We start from the raw sequence: 13,774 nt of genomic DNA, 5'->3' as shown, positions 1-13,774 counted from the left end.
AAATAGATTGGTCTAAATAGATTGGAGCAGATGGAAACCCTGATATATCCGTACAGCTTCCATATCTAACTATTACATAGAAGATAAAATAAATTGCATTAGTATTAAATAGATAGGGAAAAAAAAACTTGATTAGACTGAGCCTATGACTTCACTTATAAAATAAACAATAAAACTAAAAATTTTTAAAAAAGTGTATGGTCAGAATTCGTTATAATAAAAATTCTTAATTTTTTCCCGTCAAAATGAACATCAAGCTCCGTGATAAATACTATTAAATAGGAAGTAAAAAAAAAAAAAGTACAAAAATACAAAAAAGAAAATATTAGGAAAATCATTAAGGACCTTTCACCAATTGGATGTGGTGGAAGGAAGAACTCACGTGACGCCGTGAAGGGTTCTTTTAGTCTTTTCTTATTGGCATACTGAAATAAGAAATTTGAAATAAGAAATTTGATTATATAATCTTTTCTTTTCATTAAGTTGTTAACCTTTCTCTAGAAGGGATTAAAGCTGTCAATTACATCTGTCGTATGCCAAGAAATATATTAATCTCCCCAACTTTTGGTATGCTTGGATTTGCATGATAGGAAATATTACTAATCTTGAATTTTACTCACAAATTAGTCACATTCATTGTTTATGAACAGTAACGAATGTGGTGCTTAAGATAAGACAAGAAATCCTTGATCTAGAAGCTCATTGTCTCGAGTCTAGATGGGCAGGTACAATAAGGTCTTAAAATCTGACATTAACCAAATAACTAAAATGAAATTAGGAGATTCACAAACACTTAACTTGCTGTTTGAATGCAGAATGCAAACTCTTATCAATAATACATGGTATAAATCCACTTATTAAATGAGCTAATTCCCATTAAGCTTAGTTTTGGTCTTTTACCTGTATTGGATATTTTTCATGACGTGCTGTTATATATGTTCTGTGCTAAAATTTTTAAAGATTGTTGTGTTGTGCAAGTGTCATTTCCAAAGTTTGTGTTTGAACTTTGGTTAATCTTTCATGTTGCAATCGCATACATGTGAAATGGGTTATTAACCCTTGTTATTTGCATTAATGAAAGCTACAATGCAAGGAAAGCAATCACACAACAACGTCAACCATTTAAGTCTTAATTATTAGTAGTACTGTGAAGGAGGCTAAGAGACAGCAGCCATGAATTCTTTATCAGATTCAAGAGCAGTCATCGAATCTGGGAGAAGGCACACCTCCAAATCCACACTTCCACCACCTTCACGTCCTGGGTAGGCTGACACCTTGCCACAGAATTTATTTGCATACCCACTACGAAGAGACAAAGCTTTACCCAATCCGAATTCACAGCCATACTTACTGAAACGTGGAGAACTTCCGAAGACCACACCATAAAGACCAAAAAACTGGCCGAGATGATAAATAATGGGCGATTTAATCCACGAATCAATCCGGTCGCGAAACTTTTTATCTGTTTGATTAATCACAGCTTGGTGCAGCAGCCAAGCTGCCCATCCAAGATTCTGCTCTAGCAGTTCACATCCTGTGGTAGAAGCTGAAACTGCATCAACAAAGTTACCAAAGTAGTTTGGTGATAAAGGTGGGTTCAATCTTGATCTGTTATTGCATGCTAGGCTGCAATGAGTTACTTGATCATGAGGTATATGACGTGCACGGGTTATGCATCTCCACATAAATGCAGATAAAGACTGGAAGGAGGAAATCTTGTCCGTATTGTACTCTGTATTTGCTTTTACTTTGAGTTTAGCAATAGATTCTGCTGAAAAATGAAATATTCTTTCTTTAAGCAGGGGTGCCTCAAATGGGACTAAGAACTGCTCGTGGTGAGTAAAAGGAAGATTGATTATAGGACCACAATTGTCAGGAAACCAGCGCTTCAAAACTGGTGGCTGCGAGATTGGAACATGATCATCTCTTTGGGCTTGAAAAATTTCAGACCAAGTGTTCAAAAAATGCCAATAGGAGGTGCCATCACCAATGACGTGGTTGAAAGAACATCCAATGAAGATTCCATCAATTAGTTCTGTAACTTGAATTGTTAGCAACGACCGGACATGACCTTCATGGTTGAGAGCTCTATGATGGTCAAAGAAAGATTGAACAACCGATGGAACATATGTAGGTGAAAGAATATCTGATACTGTCATTTCAACAGTTGCGTGTACAAATCGAGCACCTGGGCTATTGCTGCAATCCACATAGATTACATATGAAGGGGGATCTTCAGACTTTGAAGTTGCGAGGCGACCTGCAAGTGGGTAGAAATGGACAAGCGTAAGAGCTAGGGAGTGTTTGAGCTTCTCCAAGAGATCAAAGATCTTGAAGTCTTCCTGTGGAGTTGGTTTGGCAAAGAGAAGGCCTCTTTGGATGTAGCAGGCAGAGACCATACCAAGATCACATGGGGACAAATAGTATGGATGTTTTGATTCTTCCGTCATGTGTTGGGGCTTTATGAAGGATTCTGAGATGTGCTGAACTGCTGTTGGATTCATTGCTACGATGGTACTAATAATTCCCGATTGGCCTTAAAGATTTGCAGCTTCTGCTGAAAATTAGAATAGCAGCATCAACTAGAAGGATCAAGAGAAGTATGTAAAATAAAGAGGGTATTGATTTATCGTACACGCTTCTGCTCTTGTACTTGCAGCAATTAATTATTCCTATTGATTTATCGTACACTTGCAGCAATTATCCCTATTCATTTAACATGCCAAAAAAAAAAAAAAAAGGAATATGGATGAAAGACCACATACATAATTTATAATGAAAGATCACATATATATTTGCTAGTAAAAAAAAAAGTAAAAGAAGAGCAATTAAAACATACCATATAAATGAGAAGAGGAAGAACAAGCAATTTACTGTTAGCCATTGCTAATATTTTCTTAGGTTTTAAATTTTAAGATTGGGAATGTTTGAGTTTCAACTCTTGCTATACGTCAACCATAGGAACCAATAGTTTGTTGCTTAAGTGTAGGGAGAGTTGACTAGAGATAAATGGTGCTGTTTAAGTCGTCTTTGGGGGACAAAGAGGTTTTGGTCAAGCTAAAAAATTATTATGTACTACATTAACAAGGACCTTGACTTTTAAAATTACACTAGATAATAGAAAATTATAAAAGTTTTAATAGAAGAATAGTAGTATTTTGTAGTATAGTAGATACATAATTCAGTAACTAGATAATATAATTAAAAAAAAAAGGATTACTAATATATCTGACCAAACTTTATGGACTCTAAAATAATTATCCTTAAATTTATTTTGAAGGGAATAAGTATTATATTACATACTCCCTGTCCCGTTTTATTTGCTTATTATTATTATTTTTAGATATTTCAAAATGTTTGTAAGGTTTATAAATTTATATATATAAATAATTATTTTTTCATAATAACTTTTATGATCTTTTATTAAATGAATGATTTTTATTAATATCTTAATAAGTTACGAGTTAAAAAAAGTAAAATAATTTTTATTGATTAAATTCTTAATATACATACTTTGTCAATGCATGCAAACAAAATAGAAGCGAGAAAGTATATACTAAAACAGAAACCCAGTTCACTATTCATAGAATATTGAATTGACAACCTAACCATCTCCTTTTTATGCTATTCTATTTTTGTCCTTTTAGTTTCAATATTATTGATTTTCACCACCTGCAATCCTTTATATGGCTATTGTAGTATTTTTGTACTTTTAACACGTGGCATAAAATTATATTCTAGTTTCATACTCTGTATAGAAATATTATGACTTACGCTTTTTTCAATGTTTGCTTTTATGTTCAAGACATTCATAACTACAATAATTTCAGAAATTAAATTGATTCATTAACTTTAAATTAAGTGTCATATCACATATATTTGTGATCTTATGTTTTTATTTTATTTTATCATAGTCTAGCATTAGAACGTTACCGTTTCAAGTAAAGCATTTTAATAATTTTGCCTTCAAAACATTTTCTTTTGTTATAGTTTCTAATTTTTTACTTCCTAAAATACTATAACTTATTGATAATTTATTTAAAATTTATGTATAAAGATTCAATGGTAAAAGGTCATTAAATTAATAATTAAATGTCCAACCGTTAATTTTTCCCTTTTTTAATTTTTAAAAGTTATTTTTTAATTTAGTACTCAAAAAAAAAAATTTTTAATTTAATTTATGTTTCTCAAAATTAAATATATTTAAATATGTATAAATGAATAAATACAAATTTCAACCCTATAAAAAGATATAAAACTGTTCATTACATATTTATCAACTAGATTATTACTTTAAATTAAATATTTTTTTCAAAAAATAAATTATTCTATAAACATCTTCTTTTGATAATTTTTTTAGTAAATAAGTTGTTTTAATACTCAATCTGTTCTCTTTATTTAGAGAAATTTTCATTTTTGGATATATTTTTTATATAGAGAATTTTACTTTAAATAGTAACTTTGGGATGCAAGCTAAGTTAAAAAGACTAGAAAGCCATTGGAGTGTATGTATTTATTTTAAGACTGAAGCTCGACAATCAAGGAAAGTGGCAAACACATATATTTTCAGCATTTAATGCACGCGTGTTTTAAGCGACAAGTTATCAACTCACCTTTTCATTTCATTTTATAGCAATCATTTTTATAAATTTGGCTACAAAATTAAAGTTCTGACATTGAAAGTCAAAATAATAGCCACATAAATATAGAGTTAGCTCTTATTTGTATGTTTGATAAATATATGTCCACTTTTCTCATTGTAAATTTAGGCACAACCGTTGACATCAGGAACGAATATATGTTATGCTCAGTTAAGTTCTGAAAACAACCACGTTTTATTTTTAAAAGAACGACTGTGTTTTGATATTCAAAAAAGGGGAAAATTAAAGTTTGGTTAGAAACCATTCTCTTAAAAACCCCTAAAATTCCCTCTCTCTCCTGTGGCCACATTTTGTAGCCTTGTTATTATTAGTTGTACACTTTTTCAAATTCTTATAATGGTTACTCTTTTGTAACCCACTTATAATGGATGTACACTTAGTGACCTTGTGTTTTTAGTACTTGTGCACTTTTTTAATGGTTTTTATTTTTCTGTGTTAGTTAATGATTATGAACTTCTATAAGCCACTTTGTAGCCTTTTTATTATTAGTCGTGCACTTCTGTAAACCATTTTGTGGCCTTGTTATTATTACTTGTGCAATTTTTCAGTAGTTCTTATTTTCTATGTTAGGTAAGGATTGGAAACTTCTATAAGCCATTTTACGGCCTTATTATTATTAGTTGTGCACTTTTCAAATCCTTATAATGGTTGTACTCTTTTGTAACCCACTTATAATGGTTTTACACTTGGTGGCCTTTTGTTTTTAGTACTTGTGTATTTTTTCAATGGCTTTTATTTCTCTGTGGTAGTTGATGGTTGTGAACTTCTTTAAGCCACTTTGTGACCTTTTTATTATTAGTCGTGCACTTCTGTAAGCCATTTTATGGCCTTGCTATTATTAGTTTTGCACTTTTTCAAATCCTTATAATGATTATACTCTTTTGTAACCCATTTTATGACCTTATTATTATTAGTTGTGCACTTTTCAAAATGTGAAGTTGTCACACATTTTGTTAGATTGTGCACTTTTTTAAAAAATTATGCCTTCAAACTCACACTAAAACTCGAATTTTAGTACTCACTCTCAAATTAAAACTTGTTAAGAGACCAAATACAATAATTGTCATTTTTAAGGAAGACATAAGTATACGAATATAAATTGATAAGACAAGATAACAAGATTACAAATTGAGAAGACAATTTGTCCACAAATGATGCAGAAGCGCCCAATTCAGCAGCTAGGGCCCTATAATCATGCGCCTTCTAAAGGATATTTCCTTCATCCTATCAGCTGAGATATGTACTCTTTTTTTACCTCTATTCCAAGGACATTTACAGCTATTGGAATTACCTTCAGGATTCATTCTTGCATTTTTCCATATCTTATAAACTGTCTTCACAGATATGCCAAAAGCGTTCGCAACTTTTCATAACTGTACTCGTTCAACTTACCATCTTCAACTTCAGACAGAAGCATGGTGCTAGAGAGATTTTGACATCATCAGCTCCATTTTTTATTTTGTTCTCTCGTCTCACGTTGCTTTGAACAAAATATTGAGGTAACTCATATTATAGACAACGGTAGTCATTTCTACTTCATTATGTATAAGATTCAAATCTGGAGGATGCGAAGTAGTGACCATTTTTAGATATGGTATGATCGATTTAGATATTATAGAGAAGTGAATAGATTTTTCTTGAATTAGATCATTAACTGCGATTTCATTTATATATGGCCAAAGTTTAGAAATCGAGGAGTTCGATTATAAACTCAAAAAATTTGGCTCCAATTCTATTTCATTTTGGCTGCAATGTATTGCATTTGGACACTATTTTCTGAATTTCATTTAAATTTGGAGAAATCAAATTTTGTTTTTGATTTTGAATTTGAATTAAAAAATTATTCAAGTTTAAACAAGTTAGAGCGAAATTTAGGTTTTCCCTCCTTATTTTTGCCGAAAATTTTGGAAATAGATGACCTTTAATGAATAAGTTCAAAAATTTACCTTTAATTTGGCTCCAAAATTTTTTTCGTTTTTGGGCACATATTACGTAAAACGTCCTCATTCTAATAAAGTGTGATAAAGTTAATAAAGAAGGTTGGAAGTGAGGGACCAAATGTTGCAAGTAAGCAATAAATGCACTTCTTGGGACTACCTTTTGTGTCGGCTATTGTTTCCATAATTAATGAAGAAATGAAAGGCATTTTAAGGAGAAAACTTCACATAACTAACTTTCTTAATCCAAAAGCTTTTTCTGTTTTCTCAAAATAAAGGGAACAAATGAGTAAATAAAATTTGATATATTAGATAATTATTTTATCTCTAAAACTTTCATTTTTTATAATTGTGTTGAAAAGGGTAATTTTTTATTTACACAATTAAAGAGTAACATTTACATTTGATAATAAAAATAAATATTCTATAAGTCATTAGAGCTATCTAAAGATTTATATTTAACTATTTTAAATCTAATGGTAAAATAATTTCTGTATTAATACATAATTTTTAATATATGTATGATAGTTTTACCCTATACTTATATTATCTTTTTTTTTTACATGAAAATGGATAATTTATTAATTAAGAATAGCATTTGAGAGAATAGTACTCTTAATACACGAGGGAAGAGTGTCCCAAATGCAAAAGCCAGCTTGATTGCATGCTTCTCTAGCTAAGCTATGGGTAGCCATGTTTACTTGCTTCGAATCTAAAAAATATTATCAATTTCCATTTGACCTTGAAGCCATTGAATATCTGAAATAATTCTATCCCAGTCCGAAACATTAGTCGTGAAATTGTTTATTGCATTAGCCACCATCAAGGAATCTGTCTCGAGGAGAACAGAGCCCATGCTATTAGAAGATAGCCATTGAAGCATATGACGCACAGTACGAGCCTCTGCTATAGTTGGTGAAACAACAAGACCAAGAAGACAACCAGAAATAGCTCTGAAAAATTGACCACGACTATCCCTAAACACAGTAGCAAACGAGAAATGATCACCACGAACGACAACATCAATATTACCTTTCAAAACACCATCTGCTGGAGGCAGCCCTCTTGTATTAGAAATCACAACAACGGGCAAAAAAGCAATATAAGGTCTGGAAATGGAGTTAGCTGCTACTCCCCAATCCTACAAATAACATCTAGCAAAAGACAGAATAGTATAAACGGATCTATGCACATTATTCCAAATATATGCATTATGAGCATTCCATATATTCCAAGTAAGCATACACACTTCTTCAAGAACTCAATTATTCAAGCTAAAAAATGATGAAAAAACATCATAAAAGGAGTGCTAAAATAATGATTAAAAGTGATTAATAAATAAGAAAACTTATAAAAAGAAATAAGAGGAAACGCTAAAATAACATACAGCTAACTAACCTTTTTAAAGTTTTATTTCTTAAAAAATATAATATTGTTTGGAATATTATGAATATATATGATTAAAATTTGAAACTCTTGATTATTATCATATACTTATATTATCCATTAGTTATTAATAAATAAGAAAATTTGTAAAAAATATAAAAGGAAATTAAGAAATGATTATATAGTGATTAATAATAATAAAATTTATAAAAAGAGATAAAAAAAAAAAGTTAAGATATCAGAGGCCTAACTCAGTTTTTTAAAGTCTTTTTTTTTTTTGCTTCAAACTTTTTTTTACCTGATTATGGATATATATGATTAATATTATAGTCAATAAAGTTCAAACAAAAACCTGTTACTTGAAGATTCATAAACTCCCGCCATAAAACAGCCATATCACCTCCGTGACCCAATCAATCCACAGTAAAACTAACAGAAAATATCAACTATTGTCGAACTTGCTCCACTTTACTCTCCTGCGCTAGCGTTTCGATAAAAAAAACCATCAACGACTTATATCTCAAGGTCTGCTCCTTGAGAGCTTTTACTGTGTGGGGGTTGCCAAGTCCCCGATAGTTCCAGCATAGAGTATTCATTGCATCTAGCTATCCATGACCCTAGGATCAACCGATATAAATGGAGATGAAGCCACAATCAAATCCTTGGAACTAGAAGCGATTGAGACAGTTTTCTTTTGTGGTCGTGGTCTCTTCTTCCCATCATCAGTTTGTGGAATAGCTTCATTCTCAAAGGAACTTAATTTTTCACCGTTGTTATCCAAGTCCATGAAGTCTGCATCTTCCTTCCCCTAACTGACTTGCGATAGATTACCCATAAAAGCTCTATTGAACTCATGAACCTCGAGACTATGACAATTTGGATCCAGTTCCCTTCCCACGAACACACCCCTACCAGTATCATATGCACCATTATCCTCTCTCAACCACACACTCAACTTGTGGGTCTGTCTTCTCAGACGAACCCGCAAACTGTTATCCCATTCAAGCATTATTTCTTCCTTTCGCCTCTATAATCTGATCTCATAGAAACTATTTGTATGTGATGGGTCCCTATCAAAGCCAAGAGAATTGAACAAGAGAGTAAGAAGTTTCAAGTGTTTTTCATTAATGAACTCTATGCAGATATAGGGGAAATAAATAGGAAAAGAATGAAAACTACATAGTCCTATTCTAAATGCCACAAATGGACTTTATGAGTTAAAATAGCCAAGATTTGCTGACACAATCACAACAGCAAACTGACTTTATTAAACCAACATAAAAAAGAATTACAGCAGAAAATAATTCCATCAGCAGCACAGATATAAGCTAGAGCAAAACTTAGTCCAAGTACTTCTTATTCTTGATAGGCACCCTTGCAGATCTTCGTGGTGATCTATCATTGCTTCCCCCTTTCAAAGGAACCTTGTCCTCAAGGTTCAGAGCAGGAAACCTTGACTGCAATTCTGCAGAATTTTCCCATGTAGCATCTTCATGCGGCAAATGTTTCCATGGAACCAGACTTTCCTATACAAATCGTGAACCATTGCGAATCCACCTAGTATCCAACACCTCCTTTGGTTCCAAAACAGTATCACCATCAATAGACAATGGTGGCAAATCAATAGACACAGGCACATCATCACCAATATGCTTTTTAAAAAGCAACACATGAAAAACTGCATGAATCTTAGAACCAGCAGGCAGCTGCAATTTATAAGCCAATTTCCCAATTCTTTCTTCCACCGGAAAAGGCCCATAATAACGACTTGCTAGCTTTTGGGAAGCTCTCCTGTATACTGAATGTTGGCGATACGGCTAGAGCTTAAGATAAACATAGTCACCAAATTGGAACTCAACATCTCTACGTTTCAAATCAGCAGTCTGTTTCATTTGATTAGCGACACGCGAAAGATGGAGTTTCTGTTCCTGCGAGATTTCATCTCTAGTGACCAATGTTTGATCTACTTCATGAACAACTGATTGACCCAATTCATACCGTGGTACCACAGGTGGAGGTCTGCCATACAAAGTCATGAAAGGAGACATACCAATCGATCTGTGAAAGGAGGTATTATACTAGTATTCAGCCCAAGGCAGGAATGAGCTCCACTTGCGTGTTTGTTGAGATGCAAAACAGCGAAGGTACCGCTCCAAATATCTGTTAGTCACTTCAGATTGTCCGTCAGTTTCATGATGATAAGATGAACTCATATTCAACTTGGTATCGGACAATTTGAAGAATTCACGCCAAAATTGCTAATAAAAATTGGATCCCCATCACTGACTATAGACTTGGGCATTCCATGATACTTAACGACCCCATCAACAAATTTGTCAGCCACAATTTTGGCAGAATATGGATGAGACAAAGGCAAGAAGTGTGCATACTTGCTAAGTCGGTCAATTACCACCAACACCGAATTTTTACCACAAGAAGATGGAAGTCCATCAATGAAGTCCATTGCAATATCATCCCAAACTTGGTGTGGAATTGGTAATGGTTGGAGAAGCCCTGTCGGCGACGAGGTGGAAGCCTTATTTGTCTGACAAACAGAACAAGCAGCAATGTATTCTTGAATATGTTTGCGCATAGAGGGCCAGTAAAACTGCTGAGCGATCCGCTTGTAGGTGCGCAAGACTCCTGAATGGCCTCCACAAGGTGAATCATAAAATTCCTGTAAAAGTTTACAAGTCAAATCAGAATTAGGAGGGACCACCACCCGATTCTTGTAAAAGATTAAACCATTTCGCCAGAAATAAGGGTTCCCAGGTTTCTCTGTGGCTAATTTGCTCACGCCAATCATATAAGGATGTGTGAAGACAATTGCTTGAATCTGATCCTATGGAGAAGTATGAGGGAGGAAAAGAGTATTGAGACTGGGGCTGCCAACAACACGGGATAAGGCATCTACAACTTTATTTTCTTTTCCCGGTTTGTATATGATTTCATAATCAAACCCTAACAGTTTGGAAACCCACTTTTACTGTTCAGGTGTGACAATCTGTTGTTCCACCATGTACTTGAGGCTGCGTTGGTCAGTTTGGATGTAAAATTTTCGGCCAAGTAAATATGGTCGCCATGTACGGATAGCTTAAAGTATAGCTAGCATCTCTTTAGCAAAGGTGGACCAAGACTGTTTGGAAACTCCCAAGGCGCGACTCATGAATGCAATGGGCCTATCTCGTTGGGATAATACAGCTCCGATGCCATTATTGGAGGCATCTGTGGTGATGACAAAGGACTCGTCGAAATTGGGCATTGCAAGTATAGGCGTTGAGGACATGGCTCTTTTCAAGGATGAAAAAGACACATCCGCCTCGTCATTCCAGGAAAAATGACCCTTCTTCAACAGATTGGTTAAAGGCTGAGCTATAACTCCATAATCATGAATGAATTTCCTGTAATAACCTGTCAAGCCTAAAAAGCCACGTAAATTAGAAACATTAGTGGGTTTAGGCCAGTCAAGCATCGCCGTTATTTTCCTTTGATCCACTTGAACACCATCATGAGATACAATGTGACCTAAATACTCAATTTGCTGCTGTCCAAAAGCAAATTTACTGAGTTTAATGTAGAACTTATGATGTTTCAGTAGTTCAAAAGCCAAACGCACATGTTCTATATGCATGTTCCAATTTGGGCTATAAATTAAAACATCATCAAAGAAAACTAATACAAATTTTCTTAAATAAGGGCGGAAAATAGTGTTCATGAGAGCTTGGAAAGTGGAGGGAGCGTTACACAAGCCAAAGGGCATTACCAAGTATTCATAGTGGCATTGTGTGTGCGGAAGGCAGTTTTATGGACATCTGCAGGGTGAACCCGAACTTGATGAAACCCCGCGATGAAATCAAGCTTAGTAAAATAAGTAGCCCCATAAAGTTCATCCAGCATATCATCCACAATAGGAATTGGAAATCTATCCCGAATTATTACAGCATTCAGAGCCCTGTAATCCATACAAAATCGCCAAGAGCCATCCTTTTTCTTAACAAGTAGGACAGGAGAAGAAAAGGGACTTGTGCTAGTCCGAATTAGCCCTGAGTTCAACATGTCATGAACTTGTTTTTCAATTTCGCCTTTATGAAAGTAGGCATACCTGTGCTGCCGGACATTGACGGGATTCGTTCCCTCTTTAAGGTTGATTCGGTGGTTAATTTCCTGCTCTGGAGGAAGCTGATTCGGCCTTTGATAGATGTCCGAAAACTGATCTAGCAAAATTTGCATTTCTGGGTGAATTCCTTAAGGGAAAATTGTTGATGAGGATTCCATGAAAATGGCAAAGAGTGAGCTGCTGTGTCTTAGTTCTTTGGACATCGCCTTCAAGGAAAAAGATTTAATCTGTTGATCTCTGATTCCTTGTAGGTGTTGTTGCTGGCCTTTCCACATAAAGTCCATTGTCAACCGTTTCCAATTACATTGAACCGTCCCCAATTGCTGAAGCCATTGAACTCCTAACACTACATCCAAACCTATAATTGGCAGGGAATAGAATGTAACAACAAAGGGTATACTTTGTAAGAGAATAGGAGTATTTCTGAATTTACCATTGCATTACAAAGGGCTTCCGTTCGCTACTTTCACATTAAAAGGTGTAGTCGGCTCCACTGGCAGTTTGAGTAATCCAGCTATCTTTTCATTGATGAAGTTATGTATGGATCCGCTATCAATGAGGACAATTAATTCAAGGGACTTGATCTTAATAGCAATCCGCATAGTACCTATTGAGGACTACCCAGTAAGTGCGTGTAATGAGATCTCAGGTTTGATATCATCATCATCTTCCTCAATGTCAAATCCGCCATCCAGGAGAAGGAGTTGCGGTTTGGAACACCTGTTTCTAGGGACAAACTTCTCGTCATAATTAAAGCACAACCCCTGAGTCTGCTGTTCCTGCATCTCTTCCCAGGTAAGCCACTTCACTGGGGTGGATGGTTTAGTTTTTGTCGGAGAGGAAGAGCTTGTCTGGTAAGATGGGCGAATTGCCTTCTTTTGGCGCAGCAATTGCTCATCTTTCATTCGAGCTAAACTGATGGCATCCTTTAATGTTTTTGGTTTGAACATTCTGATGTCGTTGGCAATTTCTAGTTTAAGGCCACCCATAAACGTCCCAACTAGCGCTTTCTAAGTCCAACCTTTAACCCCGTTTCCAAGCCTTTCGAACTCCCTTTTATAGTCTCGTAAGAGTCCTGTTTGACGAATTTTTGATAAAGACTCATCAAAGTCTTCGCAATCAGTAGACCCAAAGCGAGACCATAATTCCTCAAAGAAAACTTCCCACGATACATCTTTTCCTTCGTCCTTATGGGTTCTGCAAAGCCACTGCCACCATTCATTGGCCGCCCCTCAAAGGTGGTAAGAAGCCAAGGATACCTTCTCAATTTCTGGGGTCCCTTGGAATTCGAAAAATTGGCTCACCATAGTGAACCATTCTATTGGATCCTCTCCTGAATATTTTGGGAACTCCAATTTCGCCAATTTGGAAGAGAACATGGGTTGCCCTCCTTCTTTGGTCACATCTTGGTTGATATGAATTTGGCTGTTACGATTACTTGCACTACTGGAATCATCTCTGTTGGGTAGAGCAATTTTAGAGAACTTAGTAATGGCTGCCTTGATTTGTTGCAGCTCATCACTAATTCCACATTCCATTTTAGATAAACTATATTGGAGCTGGCCAAGCCCAACCTCTAGATTTTCGATTCGCTCTTTGTTTGTAGCCATGAAAAGAGGAAAAGAAAAGAAGAGAATAAGATAAACTGGCTTTGATACCACTGATGGGTCCCT

General features: G+C 34.8%; 2 protein-coding genes and 1 pseudogene across 5 annotated transcripts; all 3 read right to left on the bottom strand.

Moving 5' to 3' along the window:
- Positions 1-1,038: 1,038 nt before the first annotated feature.
- LOC105629776 (putative acetyltransferase At3g50280) lies at positions 1,039-2,990 on the bottom strand. Of its 4 annotated transcripts, XM_089725559.1 has the most exons (4): positions 2,840-2,990; positions 2,636-2,706; positions 2,402-2,557; positions 1,039-2,260 (listed from the first exon to the last, which is right to left on the bottom strand). In XM_089725559.1, exons 3-4 carry the CDS (start codon positions 2,502-2,504, stop codon positions 1,158-1,160), a joined length of 1,206 nt encoding a protein of 401 aa, XP_089581685.1. In that variant the 5' UTR covers positions 2,505-2,557; positions 2,636-2,706; positions 2,840-2,990; the 3' UTR covers positions 1,039-1,157. The 4 variants fall into 4 exon arrangements, with proteins under 4 accessions (XP_089581685.1, XP_089581682.1, XP_089581683.1 ...); XM_089725556.1 differs by having other exon boundaries at positions 1,039-2,557; XM_089725557.1 differs by having other exon boundaries at positions 1,039-2,554.
- Positions 2,991-9,324: 6,334 nt separating this feature from the next.
- Positions 9,325-10,197, bottom strand: LOC105629787 (uncharacterized). Its single transcript, XM_012211427.2, has 4 exons — positions 10,133-10,197; positions 9,828-10,042; positions 9,556-9,782; positions 9,325-9,510 (listed from the first exon to the last, which is right to left on the bottom strand). The coding sequence occupies exons 1-4, from the start codon at positions 10,195-10,197 to the stop codon at positions 9,325-9,327; spliced, it is 693 nt and encodes a 230-aa protein (XP_012066817.2).
- Positions 10,198-12,718: 2,521 nt separating this feature from the next.
- LOC149493812 (uncharacterized) lies at positions 12,719-13,711 on the bottom strand (annotated as a pseudogene).
- Positions 13,712-13,774: the final 63 nt, after the last annotated feature.

The sequence above is a fragment of the Jatropha curcas genome, chromosome 9 (genome assembly GCF_041381405.1).
Source record: "Jatropha curcas cultivar XTBG-Jc1 chromosome 9, XTBG_Jcur_1.0, whole genome shotgun sequence".
In the NCBI taxonomy this organism is placed as follows: domain Eukaryota; kingdom Viridiplantae; phylum Streptophyta; class Magnoliopsida; order Malpighiales; family Euphorbiaceae; genus Jatropha; species Jatropha curcas.
This window is presented reverse-complemented; position numbering and strand designations above follow the sequence as displayed.